At 37.3% G+C, this 15,570-nt stretch overlaps 2 protein-coding genes across 2 annotated transcripts; both read left to right on the top strand.

The window, feature by feature from the left end:
* The first annotated feature begins 47 nt into the window (after window positions 1-47).
* Window positions 48-10,057, top strand: LOC126367913 (TAR DNA-binding protein 43-like). The gene is made up of 2 exons (XM_050011715.1): window positions 48-2,527; window positions 6,279-10,057. The coding sequence occupies exon 1, from the start codon at window positions 282-284 to the stop codon at window positions 1,512-1,514; it is 1,233 nt and encodes a 410-aa protein (XP_049867672.1). The 5' UTR covers window positions 48-281; the 3' UTR covers window positions 1,515-2,527; window positions 6,279-10,057.
* Window positions 10,058-11,048: 991 nt separating this feature from the next.
* On the top strand, window positions 11,049-15,131 carry LOC126367914 (uncharacterized). Its single transcript, XM_050011716.1, has 6 exons — window positions 11,049-11,266; window positions 11,638-11,861; window positions 12,249-12,438; window positions 13,488-13,689; window positions 14,111-14,308; window positions 14,958-15,131. The coding sequence occupies exons 1-6, from the start codon at window positions 11,049-11,051 to the stop codon at window positions 15,129-15,131; spliced, it is 1,206 nt and encodes a 401-aa protein (XP_049867673.1).
* The last annotated feature ends 439 nt before the right edge of the window (window positions 15,132-15,570 follow it).

Below are 15,570 nucleotides of genomic sequence, written 5' to 3'. Positions count from 1 at the left end.
TCTTTGGTTGTCTGTCTATTACTTTATTAAAGCGCGATTACTAATATTTGATACTTTATATTCCTTGGAAATCCTCTTTGACTCCACCTTGAAATTCGATCAAAACTACTCGGTCACACTATGTTTTCAACTTGAAAAATTGCAATGGGTACCTAACCCGTAGCTGACGTTTAATTTTATTTATTTACGAAATATAAATTGTATATTTGTATAGTGTTAAGTATAATAACAGTGTTATTTTTATCTATTTTTAATCTAATATTGTTCATGTGTAAGAAATAATGTCCTTCGAATACTTGCCCGTGGCCGAAGACGAAAATGAGGAACCTATAGAATTACCAATCGAAGAAGATGGAACGTTGATGCTGACAACAGTATCTGCGCAGTTTCCCGGCTGCTGTGGCCTCAAATATCGCCACCCCGAAACGAAAAACATCCGGGGCATAAGGTTAAGAGATGGCAGGTTGTACCCTCCCCCGGAAGGATGGGGTAATCACTTGTATATATGCAGCTTTCCTAAAGAAAATAAACGTAAATCCGGTGAAAACTCTGAGACTTCTTCTGTTAAGAACAAAAGAAATGATAACCTGTGCTCGGATCTTATAGTGCTGGGCCTGCCATGGAAGGCGACGGAGCAAACTGTGCGTGAATACTTTGAAAAATTTGGAGAAGTTCTGATGGCACAGCTGAAGAGGGACCCTAAAACTGGTATGTCGAAAGGTTTCGCTTTCATTAGATTCGCGTCTTACACGTCACAGATGAGAGTGTTAGCCCAGAGGCACATGATTGATGGCCGCTGGTGTGACGTGCGAATACCTAACTCTAAAGAAGGCTCTGTTACATCTATGCCTTGTAAAGTATTTGTTGGGCGCTGCACTGAGGAATTATCAGCTAATGATTTAAGAGAATATTTTTCTCAGTTTGGAGAAGTGACAGATGTGTTTATTCCAAAACCATTTAGAGCCTTTAGTTTTATAACATTTTTGGACCCAGAAGTAGCACAAAGTCTATGTGGTCAAGATCATATAATAAAGGGTGTATCTGTCAATGTATCAAATGCATCACCAAAGCAAAATAAGAGTGGTTCAAATCAACGAAACTTGCCTGCTAGGAGCTATGATGATGGGCATGCACATAATGCATCAAACAATAATTCTTGGAGCAGTCGTAATATGGATATGGTAAACATGCAAGCTTTGGGTATGTCTAGCCAACATGGGCAGACTCCAGTTGCTGGAGGAGGAGGACAAGGTCAGGGTGGCAGCATGCCACTTGGCATGGGAGGGTTACCAGTAAACCAAGCACTAGTAGCAGCTGCACTAAATCAAGCTGGCTGGGGTCTTATAAACAACATACAGTCTGGTGGCTCCGAACAAGGTGCCTTCGCAGGTCCCGCATCTTCAGCACCTCCAGCTCCGCCCAACTTCCTCTCCTGGATGCAACAAGGTAACTCAGCTCAGGGACCGTCTAGTCAGTGGGGACAACGGCACCAGTCCCAAGGCCACTCTGTTTGATCCGACAACTGATTCAACAAGCTCATGATAATCTCTGTGATTGTAGCGACAATTAGATAATTATCATTTGTCTTTATCTATATAATACAACTGGGTTGTTCTGTTGGTGAAGAGTGGTTTACCAAGTTTGCTACTGATGTTATTTATTTATTATGGAATAGCTTGTGTTTTGTTGATTTTCTTAATACCCATACTATATTTTGAATGAAACTTGTGTAAAATGGAATAGACATACTTTTCAAATGGTAGATAAATTTACGTATGTTTATAATTTAAACAAATTAACTCATTGTTGTGCTTTTTGTTTGTTAATTACATAATTTAAATTATCTAAATTTGCTATTAACATAACCAAATTTTTTGTTGCATTAGTACCTATTCATACTTCATAAATTGTTATTAAACATCAACTATAGTAACACATCCATTTATTATAACTTTGAAATTTAGTAGACCAATCATTTGCTTCATATATAATATGTATGTATAGCATTGTTAATATAATATATATATTAATTATTGTTAACACTTGGTGGTGGATTATATAAATTCTATTCTGGTTCAAGAAGTATTCCAATTTATTGATAATCATAATAACTTCTAGAATGGCACATGTTCATGCATACCTACTTCAAATTCTATACATTTTTAATAAGCAGTTAATTAATTTTACTTCAGTGTTAAAATAATTGTGTCACATTTTAGGATTATTTCCACCAACATTAATGTTATGTGACAAATAACAGTCTTAATTTGCTAATGTGAACTTTGTGAACTAAGCAAACTGTCTTTTGTTTCTATTTTACCTCATAGTAAATACTAAATGTTAGTTTTACTGTGTGTTTTTTGGAAAGCAAATAAATATGATTCCAGCAAAATATCTAAACCCGTTATGGTATGTCAGCACACACCTGACCAATAAGTATGATATCAGGTTAACATAATTACCTATCTTTGATAGCTGTGTGTGAAATAGAATTTAGGAGTACTGCTGTGGTTTTGTACATTAATAGGTGTATGATTTTTTTTTTTTTTTTTTTTTATTTTTTTTTATATAAACTTGCAATCAGTCCTTGGACTTTCAGCAGTTCTTTTATATGGTATTATGTCGAGTGAGGCTTGTCCTTCCATTGTTGGACAGCCTTTATTGTGATAGGTTATCCCATATATGTAGCCGTCTAAGGCGTCTCGTATCGAGCGGTTCGCTAAGGTTCTGGGCATAGTGGTTTACATGGTGTGTGATTCTATCTTTGTATCTCTTTGTCGTGTTAGATATTTCTTCCCTGACAGTGGGTATCTCTAAGTATTCGTGGATTTCATCCATTCTTGTGAACCATGGGGCATTAACAATTTTCTTGAGCACATTATTCTGAAACCGCTGCAGTATCTCTATATTTGACATCCTCGCAGATCCCCAGAGCTGTATTCCATAAGTCCATATAGGCTTTAGGATCGCCTTGTAGATCAAAACTTTGTTGTTCACTGAGAGTTTAGATTTCCTTCCGAGTAGCCACTCCAGGGATTTGAGTTTGCAATTCAACTCAACACGTTTCTTTTGTATGTGGAATTTCCATGTTTGTTTTCGATCAAGGTAAAATCCAAGGTATTTAACAACTGTACTATGTGGTAACGTATGTTCTCCAAGTTTGACAGCTGCGGTGTCACCATTACGTAGTGTGAAGGTAATGTGATTTGACTTGGCCGCACTTGCCTTGATACGCCAGTCTTTCATCCACTTGTGAATTTTGTTGAGGTGTGTTTGTAAGATGTGTGATGCAGTGTTTGAGCTTTCGTGAGATGTTAGTATGGCCGTATCATCAGCGAAGGTTGCTGTTATGATATTTTCAGATTCTGGCACATCAGCTGTAAATAGCAAGTATAAAGATGGTCCCAATACCGACCCCTGTGGAACTCCTGCTTTAACGTTATAGAAACTAGAGGTTGCGTCGTTAACTTTTACATAAAAGGTTCTGTCTTCTAGGTAGGATTTGAAGAGCAGATACATGTTATGCGGAAGTAGTTTCTTCAACTTGTAGAGTAGCCCATCGTGCCACACTTTATCGAATGCCTGTTGTACATCAAGAAATACCCCTGAGCAGTATTTCTTACATTCTAGAGCTTTCCTAATGTGGTCACACACTCTATGGACTTGCTCGATTGTTCCATGGTTTTTGCGGAATCCAAATTGGTGATCTGGTATAGCTTGGTTTATGTATTTATGAAGACGATGTGATATAACTTTTTCCAGGACCTTGGACAGCACCGGGAGAAGGCTTATCGGCCTGTAGGATGACGTTAGATGCGGTGGCTTGCCAGGTTTGGGCACCATGGTTATTTGAGACACTTTCCAAATGCTGGGGTAATATGAGTTTCGTAGTATAGAATTAAATAGTTGCGTGATGTAGACTACTGCTTTTTTTGGTAGGTTTCTTAGTATTTCAGCGGTTATTAAATCAAAACCAGGGGCTTTTTTCAATCCTAGATCAAAGATCAATCGCCGAACCTCTGCAGGTGTACAGCATTGAATGGGAGGACTGAGTTGAAGATCGGTTTTAAGGAACGATTGGACTTCACTATCCATTTCATCTGTACCTAAGTCATCGTTTGGAACGAACACATCTCTCAGGAACCTTCCATAAGTTTCTGCTTTCTCTTCGTCTGTTTTAGCCCAACTACCGTCTTTTGTTTTAATTGGATGCTGTGCATGCTGCGGTTTGTCACGAATTTTGGCAGCTTTCCATAGCGAATGTTCATTTTTTGATGGAACTGAAGGTGCTAAATTTTGTAAGTATTGTTGCATTGTTTTGTTTTCTATTTCCGCTATAACTTTTTTGAGCTCAGCCGCTGCTTTATTAAAGGCCCTTTTATCTGCAGGATGTCGACTACAGTGCCATACTCGTCTGAGTCGCCGCTTTTCCAAGACTTTTTGCTTTACGTATTTCGACATTGATTGTTTTCTTGCTTCTATGCGAGTTTTACAATCTGGAGTGCTGAGCCACGCTGCCTTTTGGATGCTCTTTGTTATGTTTATAGTGGCATTCTCAATATCCATGTCTGACTTAAGTGGGACTTTGAGATTTATATTGTCGGTTAAATATTCTGCAAAGTGGTTCCAATTAGTATTCTTGTTGTAAAGGTACGGATTCTTAAGCGAGCTGGTTATAGTCGTACTCATAGTTAGGATGGCTGGTGAGTGATCTGATGAGGTGTCGTAGCAGCTTTGGATGTCTAGGTGATGGGTTTGTAGACCTTTATGTATAAAGAAGTCTATTAGGTCTGGTAGTCTATTGACGTCTGTGGGCCAATATGTTGGTTCACATGTAGTGAGGACATGCAAGTGATTTCTCTCGGCTGTTCTTTTTAAACTTCGCCCTCTTGTATTAGTAACACGGCAACCCCAGTGTGTATTTTTGGCATTTAAGTCACCACCGACTATGAACCGGTTTCCCAGACTTTGAAAGAAGTGACTGAAGTCGATATCGTTCGTTTCAGGTTCTCGTTTCTTTTTAGGGGGACAATAGATAGATGTGATTGTTATTGGCCCTCGATTATCTTGCACCATTATGGATGTGGCTTGTATTTTTGCTGTCTGGTATTCTGGTAATAACTGGTGTTTAATGTTACTTCTTATGACGATTGCGGAACCAGCATGTGCTGTACCATCTGGGTGTGGTGTTGTGTAGATACAGTATCCATCTAAGGTAATTGATGGCTGACTTGTAAGGTGTGCTTCGGATACCAGTAAGATATCTAGATATTGTATATTAAACAAAATGCTAATATCGTCTTTCTTGTCTATGAGACCGTTTATGTTCCACGTTGCAATACGAAGAGCCATTTTTTAGCGAGCTAACTTGTTGATGACTGTGGTCAGAAGACCCATCAATGTGCCCATTTGATCAATAAGTCGATCAAGCTTCTCAGCTTGTTTCAAAAGAATGAGTTCTAGATTATTTGGTTCTCCTAGTGTAGCGTGTGCGTATGATCGGTATCTGTTGTTGTTGGCTGGTTGTTCTTTTTCCTTATCGTCTTGTGTTGCTGTGGTCAGGTTTGATTGGGGAAATTTTGTTTTTAGTGGTGGGTATTGCGCTTTTGTTTGAGAAGTATATGCCGTTGTATGAGTACTTCGTGGTTCTTCCTTTGTTGTGCTGTCTTGAAGCTCAGTTGGTTTAGTCACTCCTTTGTACTGTTTTTTAGTGCGAGTCTTTCTATCTAGAATTTCTTTATATACTTTGCAGCCCTTGTAACTGGCCGGGTGGCTTTCAGAACACAGCGCGCAAGTGGCTGGAGAATTTTTATCTTTGATGCAATCGGTAGTCTTATGGGGTCCACCACATTTTACACAGCGGTGCGGTCTCATGCAGTTATTTTTGCTATGTCCGTATTGTTGACACCGAGTACATTGGACTATGGTGTGCTGTTTTTTGGGATCTTCTATTTTCACCTTTTGATGGAAGATAAATTCTATGTCCTTAAGACGTGCGTTGTTTTCGTGAGGTCGTATATTTACGAAGAAAGTGTTCAGGGGGTCCTTTGTTCCTCTTTTACGAGCAGTGATAATTTCACCTTCGACTTGGTTTCCGGTTTCTTCAATGGCTTTGATGATTTCCTCTGTGGGTGTGCTATGGTGGAGGTGTTTGATCACAATTCTTGTTGATTTTTTATCTTTTCTAGTGAAAGTGTGTCCAATGAGACCTTTAGAACGTACTAGTCCAATCATGATTTGGTAAGTTTCTACTGTTTTTGTTGTAATTATTAGTTGAGGTGTATGATTTAACAACAGATTGTTGAACATTCGTACTTGTACAGTAAAAAATAAAGTCTATTGAATTGTTATCATTGTTTATCAAATAATGTTGATTATTATAAATTTATTACGTATGTTTCCTCAGGTGGATGAGCATTGAGAATTTGAGAACAGATGACTATTTTTGACTAAACAAATGGTTCGCGTATTTTTGTGACTCAGTGTGAAATTATTTTTAAATGAATATATGTAACTATACAGCACTGAATCAAGCCACTGTATATAAATTTAGGACAAAGCAGAAAGATGGTTGTACAAATTTCAAGACTGTAAATATTTCAAAGAATATGACACCATAAGAAATTAATGGAATTTTAACCATATTTGGTGATTCTGAAAGACAAACTTAATTAATAAAGTTGAGATTTCTAAATGTAGCTCTATCTCTGTCTTGCACTCACCGTAAGAAACAGATAGCATTATTTTTAGAACTGTCAAACTAAAATTAAATTAAGTTTGATCTACTAAATTCGGCATAGCACCAATACAATTATGTGACATCACAACGATTTGTCGTTTTTTCCCAGATTAATTTATAAATATTAGTGTGTCAGTAGTATTGTAAACTTGTATGAAAAATTTAAACTTAAAACTGGGTTTGTGTACAGAGAAAATTATGACTGGCTCTCGTAAATGTAATCAAATCATTAAGTACAAATAAAACCTCAACATATAAATATATATTATGTCTAGATATTAAAATACCAAATGTTATTTTTGCAAACTATTTGCTGTAAGATCTATTTGGAACAATAGATAATTATTTGCTATAATTAATTAATATTCTGTTTATTTAAATATTTGGTTATTGCTAACTCATCAGTGTGACCCACAATCAGCTTATATTCATAGTTTACCATTTATTCACACTTATTATTTTTTGTTACTTTGAAGTAACAGTTTGAGGGAAAATATTTGGAATTGTTTTTCTTGTGTAGGTATGTTTTCGCTTGACTTTGTTTGTTTTATTAACTTATTATGGCAATTTGTTGTTTTGGTTCTAATTTATGCATGTCGGTTAATGTAAGAATTTTGTGTGTTTAGTACATAATATAGCATATAACAATATTATGTATAATTTTGAAGGTAAAACAACAAGTCAATTTAAATTGGATTAGCTTAGATGTTACACGGTTGATGTCCCAACAGGACAGTCTAATTGTGCAAACATATAGGTGTGTATGTATAGCTCACATGCGAGTTCTTCAGTTGTTTCCTAACAACTCTCTACAGTGCCGCTTAGCAGTACTACATATTTTTTCATAGTCTCAAAAATATTTCGTTATTAGAATAAAGACGTGCCCCCTTCGCGTGTTCTTCATTCTGAAAATGACAAAACAAAGCTATATAAAAAATTCTAGCTGTTCTCATTCCGATGTTGAATCCTTATTTCACCGTATTAGTTAACTCTGAAAGTTTTGATTTTGAATATTCGCCCGAAAGCTTTTATAATCAATTCAAATCAAATTACGTGACAACATTTTTATTTCGCTTAGGTACCTACCTAACTAATAAGTGTTTTTCGAAAAAGTCCTACAGTAGTAGTAGGTATGATAAAGTTATAGAAATATTTTTTTTTACCTTTGTTTTAACTGACTAAAATGAATACTTGTCTAATTTGATTTTGTTAATTTAATTTACGATAAGTAAAGTAATTATTAAAAAAGTGCTTGCAAATGAGCTATACATCATCAAAAATCCTGCCTACCTGTGAAGTTAAATTATGTAATATTTATATCATCTTGAATATTGCTGATAATATTATAATAGGTAATTGTGCAAACTCAAAATTTTGAAAACGAGTTATTAATAATCATTATGTCCAATGCTTATAATGCTTACACGGCTTGGTTGTCAATAGAATCAAATAAACAGGGATCTTACCCAGCTTTAGATACACAAATGTACCCTTAATAAACATTGTATATTAACTCCATAATATGTGACGTCCACGTAAAGTTTCACATGATAACCTATCCATGTTATACCCACATATTGCTTCGACACGTACTTACTTAAATATACCTACCTAGTTTTTGCCATAACCATTAAGACTTATTACTTAATCTAATCCTTCCGTAAAAAAATAATCTCATAGGTAGGTATAAAGTGAGAACATAGCAAAATAAAAACTGCAAAATGTACATTATAAAGCTGACGACTATATTTCCAAGTGTAGTCAGAGGCGTATAGTGCATGGTGAACTAAGTACCCACACTTCACCGTAAAATGTACAAGATTTTTAAATTCTACTTTACATCATCTCTAGACGAACGCCATTGCTCGCCAGTTTAATTTTCCATATACCTACCTAATAAGTTTGCACAACGTGGTACCTCACCATAACATAGTGCCTTGCGCCGGTGCCTGTGCAACACTTTAACTCCTCCTGTCTCCGCTTTTGAAGCCCTTCCCTTTATTAGATTTAGTATGAGAAGTCCCTGCTTTGATTCTATTGAAAAAAGTACTTAAAATTTTCAAATGTCGATATTTTTTCAATGTAGTCTGACTACTGATTTAGACAAATTGGACATCATGTTATCTACGACAATAAGTTAGACCTCTCAGGGAATCATTTTTAAAAACCAAATTATACTTATGAATGTTAAGTTACCTTAGAAATGAATTCAAGTTATTGTAATATTGTTAGCTGGTTTAAAAATATTGTATGCTGTAACAGTCACGTGTGCAAACAAAGTAGCTCTATTTAAAAAACGCTAGATTATCTGTAGTCGACTGGTCACTTGGGTGCTCCGCGTCATGGCATTTGGAAGAACGACGAGAGGATGTTAGAAAAGTTTAAGTAAATCTTGTAAATTAGATACATTAAATGTCTATTTATTGTCTAATAGAGTGCAGTGCTATGGTGGGATTTGTGTAAATGTTTTGCAAGTAAGTAATTGAATTTTTGCACCGGGTCAACGATGTATGAAACTTATTTATGTAAAAAGGCCGCAATAATCGTCACTTGAGAATGAGAAGAATGTTGTGAGTACATACCTAGGTGCCTACGAGTAGCATAGACATCTCATACGATTCCCTGATGATGAAAATAGTCAATAATCCAAATGCGACATCGATAAATACCTTGTGGCATTTAAAATTTATTTTGCTTGCCTGCATATTTTTTATTCATCGAAATTCAACTTTACCAACGTTTTTGGATGTACAATGCGTTTTTATTAAGTAAGTAGGTTAAGTCGTTTGTGCGAGCTCAATGTTCTGTGGATAATAAAAACATTAACTAAAATACTTTAAAAAATCCTCATAATAGTGCTTACATTTTAACAGCTATATCTACAGATTGTCATCAAAATATGAATATAGCTAATTTGAATATGTAATACCTACCTCACTTTAGGTATACCTACCTTCACGCTTAGTCCTTTGCGGGGTTTTTGGCAAGTTTGGAATGTTTATGTTTTACTTTTTCCGTTTACATGGGGCTCAAACACAGAACTAGCCCGTTTGATGTGATATGACACTATCTTTTGCAGTAAAACTAGCCATGACGCTACATAGGTACCGTTGTTTAACATTACTACAAATACTTGTGAACATGCACATGCAACTGATGATCGTGCACATATTCGTCATTTGCTACTCCGTGATACTAAAATTATACTAAATATTGATTAACAGAGCGGACATTATAAATTGTATATTGTATGTAATTTGAGTGTGAATACTGAATATCTATTGACATGAATTCATGAAATAAAATTTATTTAGCGTTTTAGTTTTGTTTTATTTATCTGCCGCTGATAAACTATCTAGCATATTAAGAGATGATGTAAGCTATTATTCTTACGATAAACACGAAGGAATTTATTGCAATAATGCAATGTGTCTAAATTAAATAAAACGTCTATTTCCGCACCTCATTGCCGATATGAAACTTTCCTGTGCCTCAGAGACCACGCTGTACTGTACTAGCATTGCTTCTATCAAAAACTATCGGTCGGCAACACTTCGTGTTGGTTATTCGTTGATCGATTTCACAGGCATTTAATACTAAATTATGTGATCGATTTCACCAAACCTAGTGCCAGGGGAGTTTTACCCTGGTACGCCACTATAACCTAATAAATCAGGGTAGAGATCAAAGACCAAGTAAAGTATTAGAATGTGTAATACTTGGTCATTGGTAGAGAGATAAATAAATTCCGTGACACTGCGATTTTTTGTGGGATCGTTTGTAGCATCGTAAGGACTATCCAAGTATTTGGAAACGTACCTATCGAACTAATTATTTATATTGCGTCTACGATACGCTTCAGGATTTTCAGGCGCACCATTTATGGACAGTTGGACACCCCTTGCCTTCGAGTCGGAGATACCTCTGCCCGTTTCGCTCTCCCCAAGGCCAGCGCTACGCTTCTTTTTCTGTGGGCATACAGTTAAACGGATACCTACCATGGATTGTGACTTTGTTGATAAGTAATTAAAGGTACCTATATCTTTACACTCTGTTTTACATGTATACCTCTGCTCGCCCGATAGCGATTGATAGCGTGATGTGCCGTGGATATTAACCATAGATGGACAGTTATATATGCGCCAAATCGTCCCGATTAAAATCTTTTTACACTTGTTAAAATACGACACTATGCCTGGACTTAAAATTTTTGTGACATATTTACACAGGATTTTCTTATACAGCATATTTTACCTATAGTTTTATACAAGTAATGTTTATAACGTAGTTTAAATAGGTTTATATAATCATGGAGCACCAGAGGCGTATTTCGGCGGGCCCTATGGCCCAATCCAGCATGCATACCGCCAGAAAAAGCTTCGCGATAACACACACGGTTGTAAACAAGCCGCACCTGGAGAAAGAAATAGTTTCCGTGCACACAAGTACACCCCTGTTAGAACAGAGAATTCGTCACGAAGATGCGAATCAAACTTATCAGGGCGAAATAAACTTGTTGTCCATTGTGTAAGTTTTGGTAAATTTATGTAACGCACTATTTATATACAGGCGTAGTACCTGATAACGTTCCGTTCCCAGAAGCGGAGGATTGTATGAAAGGGGCCCCGTTCGAACTGGACTGGAATAATGAAGTATACTTAAGTACAAACCTACAAAAATTCCCGCCCCCGGAATCTACCGCCACTGTGTGTATTAAGTTTTACATATAACTTAGGATAGGTAAGTAGCCACGCTCAGTTACCCATACTTACACATAACTGAGTGCCAAAATTAACCGTGAAGTACCAGTCAACGTACCTAGGTGCTTATACCGTACATAGAGTGCAAAATTAGATATCATTTTTTTCTCGCTAATCTAAAAATGAATTCTCTTTCAGAGACACTAACAAAGAAATAATGTGTTGCAAGTACACAGAAGACACGAATGAAGTAGCGGCAGGCTTCACAGACGGTATAATCAGGCTTTTCGACTGCAAAACTGGCGGGTGCACGCATACCTTGGTCGATGACGAGTGCCGGTCTTACCCTGGCCCTGTGACCGCCATCAAACACAGACCAGTTAGCAAGGCGCATCCAATCACTAACTTGTTACTCTCATCTTGTTAGTATACTTACAATACAAAAACTCTTTATTGCACTAAAAATCAATTTTAAAATAAACAATTATAATCAGTTAGATAGTACAACAGTCGGCCTTATTGCTAAGGTAGCTATCTCATCCAGGCAACCTTTAGGTACTTGCCTATAAATAAACAGTCTACGTCCCACTAGTGGACTATTTACCTATAAGTACATCATATAACTAAATTTTAAGTATAGGTTTGAAAGTAAACTCACGCCCGTACTTTTTCGTTAACGGGGTGAGCAGAGCTACTACCACAATTATAATAAACTTTTGATTCGAAGCCTTAAGATGGATATGATGAACTGCAGTTTCACGACACAATGGAAAATATCTCAGCTAAATGTCTATGAGCTATGATTCCAGATGTAAACGGATGTATCAAGTGCTGGAAATATAAATACGACCAGTGTTTATACACTATTCGAGAGAAACGACAAACACTGGGACTGAATTATCATCCACGATTTACAAAGTTTATATCTTATGGAGACGATGCCAGACTGAACATGTATGATGAAGAGGCGCAGACGCAAGAAAGGACATTCTACTCTAGGTACTCCTTATTGTAACTTATTGTAGATTACGGACAAATAGGATGCGCTGAGGGCTTTCACCTGGTACCTACATAATTTAAAGACAACATCGGGCTTAAGTGTTTGCTGCGAGCTGATTCGCCACCTCACCTTCGCTATATATGAAGACGGTACAAAACAGTACAATAAATATATCGTTATCTAACAAACACACAATGTCGCCAAGTTTTTTGTGGGCGACTATTTTTGGAGTTAAATATAAACATGACGCTATGTTCACGGGTAATTTTGTTCGCGGGGTCGTAGATCTGGATGTTAACCCCGGAACACAATAAAAATTTAAGGTAAGCTAAGTTTTACCCCACTATCTAATTCATATTTAGTCCTGTTATGTTCAGATTTAATTCATCAGCAAAATTGTCAGTAGAATAGATAAAGACAGGACTGTAGCGTCATCTAATCGCCACACACAAGAGCCATTAATCTATTAACTACCGAGAGACCTTAAGTGTAAGTGGTAGTTGTAAGTAGTTAGTTGACCCTCGCCAATCAGAGAAAATTCAACGACCGGATTTCTTATGGCACTAGAGAATTCTTATATTCACGTCCGAACAACTTTGCGTCACACTATCTGCGGTAGGTACCTACGAACAGACAGTTTCGGAAAACTTGTTTGCTAGCCAGATATATAACGAAAGTGTTGGTTGTTGTGGTGTGCCATGCAGAAGACCTTTCCCCAGAAGTGGATTAGACAGGTCGATGACGATGATGACATACATTTTTGACCACCAAACAACAACAACAGAATAAGAAACAAAGATCTAGTACTAAGGTACTTCCTCTTCGTCTTCTATAGTGTGGGCTGTGAGGTGGAGTACCAACCTCATCAACCCTGTTGTCGGGAGTAACAGTATTGGCGGCTCAATAGTAATATTGACCACAAAGTAATTTTTGTTATATGTCCCCACCGGGAATCGAACTCGGGACCTCCGGATCGTGAGCCCATCGCTCAACCACGGGACCACGAAGGTCGTTACAACTATTACTACAATTATTATTATGTTTACAGTCAAAGAAAGAATTTTATCGACGGCCACACGTCCCGAATATTCGCATGCGCTTTCAACCCCAAGTCACACCACGAGTTAATATCTGGTGGCTGGGACAACTCTGTCATTTGCTGGGACGATCGACAGCCGTTCGCAACGCGACATTTCGTCGGAGTTCACATTTGCGGAGAAGGCCTAGACTTTGATAAGCCTGGGAAACAGGTAGTGTTTGTCCTAGTCCTAGGTCAAATTCTATGATTAAATACATAAACATAAAGTGGCGGCCCCCTAGGGCGGTGCGAACGGTGCAATCGCACCGCCTTAGGGCCGTAAACTAATCGAAAAAAAAATGTATTGTGAAGTGTAAATACTTTGCTAAGGCCGGTCATAGAATGGGTCACTCAAAAATAACAGTATTTCTCCACTATTTAATGAATGTTACAACACATATAAACCTTCCTCTTGATTCACTATCTATTTAAAAAAAACCGCATCAAAATCCGTTGCGTAGTTTTAAAGATTTAATCGTACATAGGGATATAGGGACAGAAAAAGCGACTTTGTTTTATACTATGTAGTGATAGCATAGATGGAATAGATAGATAGATAAAATACTAATAAACAATCTTAAATCTTTTTTCAGATATTAACATGTTCATGGCAGGATAAAAACAGTATACAGATTTGGGATTACGGGTCATGCAAATTGATAGACACTGTGGTACCAGACAACCATTCATCTAAACTGTACTGCGGCAAGTTGGTGCCGTCTACCAATTTGATGGTCTGCGGCGGATCAGATTCTAACATACTGAGAGTGGTGGATGTCAATTTGAAATTGGTAACCTAACTTAACCTAACTTATGTTATACTACCGTAAGATTCATCATGTCACCCTAGACGAATACTGTGGTAACTGTGGGTTGTCATATTGATGTTTCTGACCCCCCCCCCCCCCTCCCCCCTCCCGGATTAGATACACTCCATACAAAAAACTCGTTCTTACTGTGTACCGTACCGACTTACCGTATGTGCAAGCGAACTGGTGGCCGACGCGCGCTCCCTTACTCATCAACGATTTACATTTAGATTAAAGCGAGACCCAGAGGGGGTGAGGTAAATCTAGCTCAGCACTTATAGGAATTGGTGCGGGGCGAAGTGTCCGTTCTATATTATACAGGTAAAGAGTGAATAGATCACCATATAAACCTGACCTTTTACATTACCAATGTTTGTGTGTCCAAAACTAGACAGAACCGCACTCAAAGAGCAAGATGGTCAGGCGACCGTCAAAGGCTAAAACGAACTTGCAATTCAAGTACTTGGTACCGAATTGCTCTCGTGACGTAATGAGCAAAAAAAAAGTGATAGGTCTAGGGGGTCTAGGTTCACTTGTCTTGAATAGTATTGATACAGTTAAACAATGCGTTACCCTCTATTCTATTTCACTCTATGTAACCATTTAGCATTTTTTGCCTTACTCTTTTCAGACTGAATGCTCAATCAGAAACAACCCCGGTGCCATATACGCTTTCGACTTCGGCACAGTCAGGAGAAAGCCTAGAAAAGTGCCAGACACCTATAGACGGACAAGCGAGCTGCAACATGTACCTAGAGTCTCTTTCGTCACTGGGAAAAGACTACAAACAGTGGACTTTGGCTAAATGTATACTTCTTTATAATATATTAATATGAATCTGCGTACATAAAGTTTTTGTCATTTAGCTATATGAGCTATATGTACGTATATTGGTGCAGATTCCAGTACACACTATCTAATTTTAAGTTATACCTGTCATTTTCTTATCCGCCGAAAGGAAAATTTTTCATTTATGAAACAAATAAAAGAGAAGGAGCAGGTCGTGTCGTATCGGGAGGTGAAGGTTTTGGCTGGAAGAAGAGAGGAATGGCGATTACTCCGCCGACAAGAGCGCAGCTCTTAAATAGAGAGACAGATTCATTCATTATAAAATTAACAGTTGTCAATCATCCATGCCTTTTCTTTTCGATAAATAAGAAAATGACGGGTATAACGTAAAAGAAAATTAGGAGGTGTCTGCAGGAACATTATAGTTCAGGGTAAGATAAATAGCATAAGAAACT

Source organism: Pectinophora gossypiella, chromosome 6, assembly GCF_024362695.1.
Source record: "Pectinophora gossypiella chromosome 6, ilPecGoss1.1, whole genome shotgun sequence".
NCBI classification, from domain to species: domain Eukaryota; kingdom Metazoa; phylum Arthropoda; class Insecta; order Lepidoptera; family Gelechiidae; genus Pectinophora; species Pectinophora gossypiella.
Note: the sequence above shows the minus strand (reverse complement) of the source record. Positions and strands in the feature narration are given on the sequence as shown.